Source organism: Montipora foliosa, chromosome 1 (assembly GCF_036669935.1).
Source record: "Montipora foliosa isolate CH-2021 chromosome 1, ASM3666993v2, whole genome shotgun sequence".
NCBI classification, from domain to species: domain Eukaryota; kingdom Metazoa; phylum Cnidaria; class Anthozoa; order Scleractinia; family Acroporidae; genus Montipora; species Montipora foliosa.
The window spans coordinates 6,254,080-6,264,835 of record NC_090869.1 but is presented as its reverse complement, the minus strand read 5'-3'; the positions used below and the strand labels follow the sequence as shown (position 1 = coordinate 6,264,835).

General features: G+C 39.8%; 1 protein-coding gene across 2 annotated transcripts in view; it reads right to left on the bottom strand.

Annotated features, from left to right (window-relative positions):
* Window positions 1-10,756, bottom strand: part of LOC138009959 (uncharacterized) — a 63,597-nt gene that overhangs the window by 36,522 nt on the left and 16,319 nt on the right. Inside the window, exons 13-21 of one of the 2 annotated variants that reach the window (XM_068856960.1) lie at window positions 9,775-9,825; window positions 8,588-8,699; window positions 4,728-4,816; window positions 4,476-4,608; window positions 2,247-2,306; window positions 1,828-1,894; window positions 1,504-1,549; window positions 956-1,019; window positions 794-859 (exon numbers count right to left, since the gene is read on the bottom strand). In XM_068856960.1, the coding sequence (XP_068713061.1) occupies window positions 794-859; window positions 956-1,019; window positions 1,504-1,549; window positions 1,828-1,894; window positions 2,247-2,306; window positions 4,476-4,608; window positions 4,728-4,816; window positions 8,588-8,699; window positions 9,775-9,825 (688 nt within the window). The remainder of the gene's footprint in view (window positions 1-793; window positions 860-955; window positions 1,020-1,503; window positions 1,550-1,827; window positions 1,895-2,246; window positions 2,307-4,475; window positions 4,609-4,727; window positions 4,817-8,587; window positions 8,700-9,774; window positions 9,826-10,756) is intronic. The other variant, XM_068857003.1, reaches the window with a different exon arrangement.

Sequence of the window (10,756 nt, the reverse complement as noted above, 5' to 3'; positions counted from 1 at the left end):
TAAGTTTTGTTACATTTGTATTAGGAAGCTTAAGCACGCACTTTTTTGAGACGCGAACGGCAACCGGAAGAGAACATTTCGCGTGCCAGGACAGAGGTGTCTCCCAGCTTTTTATACTAATCGTCTCTAATGGAGAAAAGATACTTGGCAATGTAAATGTGGTTGTGTGAGGACAAATTAGATGGGAAAACAGCTCAATTCCGGTTGCCGTCCGCGTCTAAGGACAAGGATAAATTATTATCTTGGTGAAGTAACAAATGCTATATCACTCATGAACCACCTCACAACATCACAGCTATCCTTGGCGACTTCAATGCAAGAACAAGAAATGAAAGCCACCCATCAAAAGTCCCAAGTAACTTCCATCTCTACCAACGACAATGGTACAAGATGAAAAGACTTGCTGTATGCCACTCCACTAATCAAAGGCACACCTAATCCCGATTTCCCAACCAAAGAAAAGTGGTAGAAAGAATAATAGCTATCTATCGACAATTCCAAATGGGAAAAAAATGTTCCACTTTCTACCTGCCTACGTTTTAGACAGTCTGGGTAAAATTACCCAGTATCAAAAATACCATAATACTCTTTGTTTAATAGCACAACGTTCATCTTCTCTTCTACACCAGAAAATTGTCAGTTTGTCGGTTTCCTTGTGCATTGTAAATGTACGTAGTAAGTAACAGCCACATGGAAAAGAACTGAAACAAATTAAATGAAAGAACTAACTCGCCAGCTCGCCTACTAGTTTGTGAGTGAGCGACATTTAATAACATTGCTTAAGCGAACCTACCTGTTGCCCCATTCTCCTTAATTCCCATCTTGAATCTGCCAAGCATTCTATCGTTTGCAGCAGTACCTAAGGAAAATAATTCTTACAGTAATTCGCTTCAACATAAAATGTAAATGATTGCACAGAGAATAGAAACATATTTGAAGTGAATCAGATCCTTACTTGACACAAAACAGATGATAGTGTTCCAAGCCGAAGGTCATTGGTCCAGGAAGGCACTTCCTCTCTGGAATGTGATTTTTAAAAAGATTAATTTAAGGACCGAGCGCTCTGAGGCAGGGTAAGCCTTAAAATACCGGTAGACACCACGGCTAATGAATGTGGGCAAGGGAGGCCCTAGGTTCTAGTCCTGACCATCAGCTGGAGTTGAGCTGGGTAATTCCCAATTCAACTCCGCAGCTGTACCTGTAGACAGCCATTTGAACGATTCACTTCCCAACGCTTGGGATTCATACATTAAGTACGAAAGAACTACTGGGCCCTCGGAATTTTTATCAACTCTTTAAATCGTTTTTTAAATCGAATTATAGAGCCTTACTACATGTGTGATCATCAGCCAATGTGGCCGCCAAACAACAAGATGACCCCTGTGATGTCATAAGCCTATGCCATCTGGGTTTTAATCACACTTCATCAACTTTGGTCACAGTCAAGGTGAAAACAGCATTGCAACAGAACGTGCCCCAAAAAGGTGGATAAAAAACACTTACCCTGATGAAGCTAAGCTTAAAGACCATTTGTTTGATGGCCTATCACCTGGAAAGGAAAAGAAATACATCAAAGCAGTCATTTAATTGAACTGAAGAGTTGCAAGGTTAATACAGCTAATACGGTGTTTTATATCACTGTAAAGACAATTATGAGGTTAAGACCCCATTATTTTCTTTGCCTTTAGAGAAGAAAAGACAGGTACTATGGAATGTATTTCTTGCACCCCTATGAAAATTGGCAGAAACGTTTTTCAGGTGCTGAATTTATGTACAGTCTAGTGTCAATATTGAAATGTAGAGGGACTAATAAGGAATTCTTCCTACCAGTTTGTGAGGAGCTCCATCCAAATGGTGATACTAGACAACAAAACATACTTTCCTCAATGAAATCCTGTCACAAAAAAGTAAAAAAATCAAATCAAGATAACAGAATTAACAATTTGAAGGTAATTTATAGTGCTATATATATCCATGAAATTCATGAGAGCATTAGTCCTACTAATGGAACGGGCCCACAAAAGGACAAAGAACAACTCTGACAAGTTTGGGAATTGAACCCACGACCAGTGGATTTGACAACCATTGCTCTACCAACTGAAAAACAAAGTTGGAGCAGCCTGTAAGAGAAGGAGTGTTGATTAAAAGGCCTGTTATAAATGTGTCTATAAAAAAAAAACACTTCTTTAACAAAATAGATATACTACAGTATCTTTTCTTTTTCCTACAAGTCGAAAAGCAAATACCTGATCACCAGATGACTGCTCTGAATCCAAGAATTTTGTTTGATTGAGCAATGAGTTGCCCTGAAGCAAAGAAAAGCCAAAAAAATGACAGGACTCGCAGGAGAACAAGCATGACAAATGCATGCAGGTATTTCAGTCAATGTCAAAAGTACTTCCTTGCTATCATTATAATGGACAAAAAAATAGATTAGGTACAGGTCAAGGTACAAGTACACCTTATTTAACGTCAGAAGTTCCTTTACACTCTAGAGGGTAGGAAGGAAGGAAGCCAGTCGCCGGTGTGCTCATTTTACCCCCCTACTTTCCATTAGTGCTCTATTTTTATGGGCATTTACAGCTACCTGAAGCTGCACAGAATGGAAAGAAGTCGAAGCAAGGATGTGAGGTCACTAGGGATCGAACTCGGGACGTCTCGTAAAGAAGGCCGCGCATTAACCAACTGTGCAATCCTTACTCCTCATTGTAAACTGAAGTTGGATAAGCAAGCGAAGAAGTATTTTATGAACAATGCCTTTTGAAGTAACAAACAGTGTGCTGTATATAGGACTTTGATATTTCATTCTTTTTATGTTTCCTGTTGGTTTTGATTTGATTGATTGTGATTTCCGTTGTTTAGGTTTCCTTGTGACGTTGTCAGTTGTGATAGAGCGACTTTCATATGACCTTGAAAAATAAACGTAAAAAAATGCAAAGCATTCAATTGACTTATCGAATAAAAACAAACGAGCGCGAATTTTCATTAGCTTAGCGAACGCGGATGCTAACAACGACAACTTTCTGGAAAGTTTCGCTTTGGCGTCATTTGAAATGCAGCAGTAATGTGATTGGGCAATCAAACTGCTTACTGCCCATATTAGGAGTTTCCTTGGCGGGAATAAGGAGAAGCTTTGTTTTAATCTTGCCAAACATTGGCTCGTGAAACAAATTGCAAAAACTTTTTCAAGGTCATACGACAGTCTCTCTAAGATATTGTGTTATTGGAACACATTTCGCGGAGTCAAGATATAGTTACAGGTTACGCGTCCAAGTAGGAATTCGATTATTTCTGGGAGTTTCTAACACACGGAGTCAAATATCAGGCCCCAGTTATTCAAACGATGGATAGCGCTATCCGCCGGATAAATCGCTATCCACTGGGTAGCGCAATTGTTTTCGCTATGACTTATCCACTAGGTAGTGATTTATCCGGCAGATAGCACTATCCATCGTTTGAACAACTGGGGCCTGGTGTCAAGTTGTTCTGTTTGCCATTTGGTTTCTTTTCTTTATTTCCAGCTATAAGTTTGCGTTGATAATTCTTGCTATTTCGTGCCCCATCGTAATCGAGAGTTCATTTCCTTGTGAGACAATTGATCATTTTCCTTCTACTTTTTATCGTAAGTGGTGTAAGCAAGCGGCTTAGCATCTGTGACTATGCAATACTGAACTGAATTCAACAATACTTTGGTTGAAACCGGCAAACTCCGGTGTATAACACCACGTGCCTACTACACCGGGAACGCGACAGAGTCAACATTTAGGGGGATTTAGCATCACGCACATGTTAAACAGAAACCTGCAGGTTACCCATAGTCATACACGTAGAACGTAACTGGTCATTCCACCCCACGTATTAGTGTGTCTCAGCACTCATTTTAATGACTAAGTCTACCCACTGATTTTAGTGATGAAAAATTAGGGTTAGGGTCGGTTAGCTATCATATGAGGGTCACCAGAATACTGTAGGGCGGATCGACTCTGGAGCGGAATGACTTGTCTTCATTGTATTCATGTAGAACTATTAAAATTCTCTTATTGTAAACTTTCACTCTCTTTTGCGAAGTTGTTCAATATCCGTAGCTAACAAGCAAAAAACGAGTAAAAATCAAGAAAAAAATTTTCATTGCTGGCATAGCCTAAATTTCAGCCTCATGTTTGACATATGACGTAGGCAGTGTGGCCCAGTGGTCAGGGCACTTGCCTTGAGATCCGGAGATCCCGGATTCAAGACCCGCTTTGACCACTCGTTGAATTTGTTCCTGGTTGTCCCTGGTTCAACTTCCCAACTGCACTTGTAAATAGCCAACTGGTTTGCCTCCGGCCAGTTAGACTGTTTCGTTGTGTTTCATTGGCCCTGAAAAGCCCCTGTGGAGAGCGGTCAATAAGTATGTATTGTATTGTGTGCAGCAAACATGAGGCTAAACCTAGTTTAAATTAAACATTTAATTTTAGCTACCTCAAAGGACTTACCAGGCCAAAGGTGCTTCTGCGAGGGAGTCTAAACGGTCTTTTGGGTGAGATATGTGGTGCAGCCACAGAATACTGTTGAATCAATTGCTTTGTTTGTACATTTTCATCTACACCAGCGCAAGAAAATGCTCGCCTAGGGTAGAAAAACCACACAGTAAAACAAGACAACAAGTTACTTGATTGGTTCAATCTAGGAAACAAAATGTTAACAATTTAAGTAATTTTTTAAAAAAAGTTTTTGACCATTCATACTTTGCTTTGTGTTTTGAGAGGTTTTCCTTTCTATCGTCTAACATTTCATCAGTAGTGTGTCTTTTATCCAGAAAGCCTGTCTCTCCTTCCTAAAACAAAATTCAGGTCATACATATATGTTTTTATAAATTTCAATTATATATCCAATCATCGAGGAGGCCTGAAACACACAGGGTCATTCATCTTCTTTAGGGCCCAGTTGTTCAAAACCCAATTAAACGCTGATCCCAGATTAAAATTCAACCAAGGAGTTTATTTCTCTACTTCAAAAAATTTGTTCAGCGCTGAAAGTGCTACTATGATCAAAAAGTCATTTTCTTTTTTTCTTCAGAGTTTGACAGCGTGTTCGCTTAACACCTGACTGGTAAAATTTTGAGCTTTGACGTTTACCCAAAAAACCTGTTTATTTTGAGTGTAAGGTTCGGATTTCACGGTCCGCCATTACTCACGTTCAAAACTGACCTATTGGACCTCAAGAGGGTTGGATCTAGCGAAAGTGACGTCATTTACTCACTAGCTTAAAATTTCAGCGTGTAAACACAACTTATTTGCAAAACACGAGTTTAAAAGTCTGAAAGCCCGAAACTCCCGTGCTGCATATTAATTCAGCCGCGTACACACGCAGTGCAGTCTTAAAACAGTGAGTCTTTAAAAAGTTAGTAACGGCGGACCAATAAATAACAAAATTCCAGTTAAAATAAACACGTGTCTTTTTAAAATCAGAACTTAAAACTTGGTTAACATAGTTTTGAAATCCAAAGAAAAAGAAGAATTGTTTTTTGGTGGCAGCAGCACTTGAAATTCGGCAAAATTATGTGTTAAAAGAAGTCAACCTTGAAAAACAAAAATAAGCAAAAGAAACTTTTACTAAAAAGTTGAAAAAATGAAACCAAAGTTTACACTAATCCTGGCTTTCGAAAATCCAGGTCCCGGATACTACATGTACATGTACATGTTAACCCTACAGATTACATGCAAATGACTCTCCCTTGGATAGCAAATGAGAATCAGGCATCCACTGAGCTGGAATAATTAGGCTGAGACATTCGGTACAAAATGATCGTTGAAATCCTGGGCCCGGTTGTTCAAAAGCCGATTAACGCTAATCCCAGATTAAAAATTAACCAAGGAGTTTATTTCTCTTCTCCTAATTGCTGTTCAACGCTGATATTTGGCAAAACTTTACATTAGAAGAAGTCAATCTTGAAAAACAAAAGTAAACGAAAGAAATTTTCACCAAAAAGTTGAAAACATGAAACAAAAGTTTACACTAATCCTGGATTAAGTTAATCAGCTTTCAAACAACCGGGCCCTGTTGTCTAAATACAATTAATGGATTGTGCAACTTAATAGTCCACTACACCTAACATCACCAGAAATGCCCCTATAATTAGATGCACACAGATTTCGTTACGCGTCACAAAGTGTGGCCGTGCTCTTCTTCCCAACTTCAACATCACTCATGTCTCAGAATACAAACAATTACCAGCACAACGTTATTGTTTGGTAGGAAAAGCTTAGAATTAAAGGGACACTTCATGTTGGGTGCATCTAATTGTACTAGGTCAGGAACCCATGACCCGGAGTCTACAACTCTACTGCGTTCGTGTAACGGCGTTTTCACAGACCAATTTATTTTTAGATTGAATTTCCCGCGAATGAGACTCCCACAGGAGCCCGATGACCAATTACAAGAAATTAAGCTGACGTCATAGGGTGACCGAACCGGAACTGCGTTTGTTTTTCCTAAAAGCCTAAAAGCGGAGTTCCCGTCTCTAACCCCAGAAAGCAAGTTATACACCCCTTTTTTTTATATAAAAACGTCAAATTTTGGAATTGAGGCTGAAAGTTCTTATATAATTTGGCGTTGTGAGGCTGAAAATTAAAGATGTTGCTAATTTTACATGGCATAGTTTTTCAATAACTGAAGTCTTGCGGATGAGACTAGGAAACTCATCAAAGTGCTTGCTTTGATTAACTCGAGCAGATTTAAATCGTTATCTGGAAATAAATGTGAAAATGTTTCATAAGCAACACAACGTTGTGGCCAAATCTCACGGTCTTCTTCAGGCAACTGACAACTTGTCACGTGACAGAAGTGCCACATGACAAGTGGCTACCAATCAGCCTTACTGTCCTGTCCCGTGTATGTGACAATGAGTGTCTGAGCCCTCCCTTCCTATTGAGAGAGGGGTTTTCAACTCTCTCCCAAATGGCCTCTTTAACTCCTCTCCTGTGCCAGTGCTCTTCTCTGTCCAAGACCACCATGTCCATAAGAGTAAATGCGTGACCAGTGGATTTCAAATGTGTATACACCGCTGAGGTGTGTGCTAGATTAGAGCTTGGCATAGTTTTTCAATAACTGAAGTCTTGCGGATGAGACTAGGAAACTTATCAAAGTGCTTGCTTTGATTAACTCGAGCAGATTTAAATCGTTATCTGGAAATAAATGTGAAAATGTTTCATAAGCAACACAACGTTGCGGCCATATCTCACGGTCTTCTTCAGGCAACAAGAGATTGCCAAGAGACTGCTGATTCTCCCCCACGTAGCGTTCCTGGCAATCCTTATCCCCACACTTTACTCCATACACCATATTAGCCCGTTTCGCTTTGGGCACACTGTCCTTCACTCAAACTAGCTTTTGTCTCAGGGTGTTCCAAGGCTTGTAACAAGTAGAGATGCCGTGTGCCTTAAAATCATTCTTGATTTTCTCTGAAATACCTGCTACATAAGAGATCGTGATGTTCGCTCTGGTTGTCCGTCCCTGTCCCTTGTCATGGGCACTGCTGAAATTGACTGATGCATAAATATCTCAAATTTCGCCGCCTCTTCGCTTGTGCTCTTTCCTGTTCTTTATCCCGTTGCTTGTCACTAATGATTTCCCGCCAGAAAAATGCGGGTTCCCAAATGCAACGTTGCCACGTGATTTCCCGCCACGGTAAATTGCCCAAACACTCCCGTCCCCACATGCTCTCTTGCCTCCTCATCTCCACCCCGACAGTCTGTACGGGCGGACGAACGTACGTGACGTCGCAACCAAGATTTCTCGCATCCATAGATTTCCCAAAAGATCTTACTTATGGTGCTCCGCCGGCACGCTTCGCGCACCTGGTTAGGCCTAAATAAAAGCTTTAAGACGGCGCTAAGGTACGTTTTGTGCGCTCCCGTTTTGTGCGAGGCTTACAGCACGTAGTAGCCCGCACCTGAGCTCCGCTATAGAGCGTTTTCACATCATGTCCCGACGGCCATGTTGGTGTTCAAAAGCAAAGAAATGGCTGCCATGATGGTTTACCGAACTAATCCTCTGGGAATTGAACTCTATTTTTATGAAAATACTCTCTTTTGTTCCAGTAATCCAATATGGCTGCTGGTCAGGTGAGTGAAAACGCTCAATGAGTGCAACTTGCTCCATTAGTGGAAAACACTCCTTGCCTATGGATGTCTTTTAACAATTAAGGAAGCCCCTGGAAGCAGGGTTGGCGCAGAAAGAGCACTCGCCTCCCGCCAATGTGGCCCAGGTTCGAGTCCCAGACCTGACACAATAAGTGGGTTCAGTTTGTGTTCGTTTTCTACTTTGCTTCGAGGATTTTTCTCCGGGTTCTCCGATTTTCCTCCCTCAGCAAAAACCAGCATACAGCTGATTCCAGCTGGCTGTAAGCTGCGCTCCAAGGTCATACATGGACCGTATAACGGCTACCAGAGGTGCATAGTATGCTCTTGGTTCGAGTGACCTTGTTGAGCTGTGTCACTGCTGTACTTTGCAACAACAACAACTAGCGAGACTTATTACTTAATTACAGTAACTTTGTCAGTAAACTGGCAACAGAATTTAATAGAATGTGTACAGCTCTTGATACCTTTATCGTTGTAGTAGTGCGGAGAGTGGTTGGCGTAGAGTTGATCACACCAAAACTGTTGCTTTTATTCTCACTTAACTTAAGTGAGGTTTCAGTGAAAACTGACCTCGATCTGGAAAAAAGTAATAAAAAAATCACAATTCACGTCGTCTTGGCACTTTCAGACAAATCCATCGATACGAGGATTTTCCACGATGTAATGACTGCCTTAAAATTATAATTATTGATCGTGAAAAATATATACGGTCACAGTCTACATGTGCAATGTCATATTCTTTAAGTACTGGTTTAATCCAAGACATTTTGGACCTTCATTTTATTCACAGAGAATGTTTTAATGTGAAGATTTAATATTTCAGAAGTTTTATTCTCAATCTTCATTAGCATGTGCTGCTTGTGCCCTTTAAAACAAGATCAAATGGCGTGAACACATGGCCCCTGTTCTTCGAACCTGGGTAGATAGTGCTATCCACCGGATAAATCACTATGCACTGGATAACTCAATTTATTAAATTCTCAACCTCGGATAATGCAATTCTCGTGCTCTGATTGGTTCACTCAATCTCGGTTATCAGCCTATATACCTTAGTTTGACCTTATATGGTAAATGATTGCGCTTAGCTTTGCTAAACTAAAAACGTTTACGCCAGAAAGCGAAATTTCTTTCGGTATAAAGCAAAAGAAAAACGCTTTTGTGGAAAGTTTGGATCACTTTCGAAGCTTAGAGATACGAAAAGGTAAGAAATGTTTTTGTGATGAGCCTGCGTCTGGCTAACCACGAGGTATTACACAACATCGCATCTTCATCAACTTTTTTCGATTTCGCTAGGATTTTCTCGCTTTTTTCGCTCGTATGTCGTACTTCTAAACTTTTGGGGTTTAAGGAATTTAATAAAACAATTATTCCATTCGCGCTTGTTGGATATGAGAGTGGTTATAGCCAACTCCGCGCTACGCGCCTCGTTGGCTATTTACCATCTCATATCCAACGCGCGCTCATGGAATAATTGTTAATGGTTTTGCCAGTGTTTCACCGCTGGTTAGTGATATATCCGGTGGATAGCATTAATTTATCCACATTTTGAACAACCGAGGCAATTTATGCTGATCGATTTTAATGAGACACTTGCGCACAACTTTGAGGACAAAATTCAAACAGACGTGGATCAGTGAAACTAAACACTAACCTGCCTCTAACAACCATTTTTTTCCGACTTTCAACATCAGTGTTTGACAAACTTGATGCATCATGAAGTGCACATAAAGAAAGCATCATTTATGTTAAATTAGTTAGAATGACGGTTAGATAAACAAAATAACAATATTGAAACATAACAGAGTGCACTTTTTGGGCAAATTGCACTTTTGGGAAAGATACTCCATGATGGCTATTTTTACTGTCATAACATTTTACATCAAGACTCTAAAACTGACTAATTTGTACTATGTATTACTATTGACTTAAGGTGATTCCCTTGTTTTTCAGCATGCATCTCATACTGCGCATAACAATGCCACTTCAGAAATGGCAGCGTTTCACACCTGCCATCTGAGGAGTCACGCAACAATGGCCGCTTTTTGCTGTTCAAGAGCTTTTAGTGCAATCATGCTGATAACTCTTCTCGGTTAAGAAGGTGTTGAATTGGAACTCGCCCCAGTCCTTTCGCGGAAAATGATCATTTTGAAGCCGAAATTTCCCCTTTGCCATCCATTTATCATCGTGTTGCGAAGAAACGAACACCGTGACCCCCAGTTTTTAATGGTTTTATTTACTCGTAATAGATACACAGTACCCCATCTTTTTAATGCATTTATTTAATGTCCTGTGTATGAATATCAATTGTGCCAAGTTTAAAAAAAATCTGGATTGTACGTCATTTTCAAGGGAATTATCTTAAAACTGACTTATTTTGACAGCCAAACAAATTTTATTTTTATGGTCATTTATTCCTATTTAATATGAAATTAACTGTGACAATAGTAAATCTTAGCCACTTGCAGTAATAGCCGTATGTGAGAACTAAGGATACCTTCTGTAACTTAAAAAAAGTGATCAATCCATTGGACAACCAGATAATATAATAATAATATTTATAATAAGTTTTGTTTTTTAAAGTCAGCTGCCTGATTGGATAAATTCCTACAAATCTATTTAAAAAAACATATACC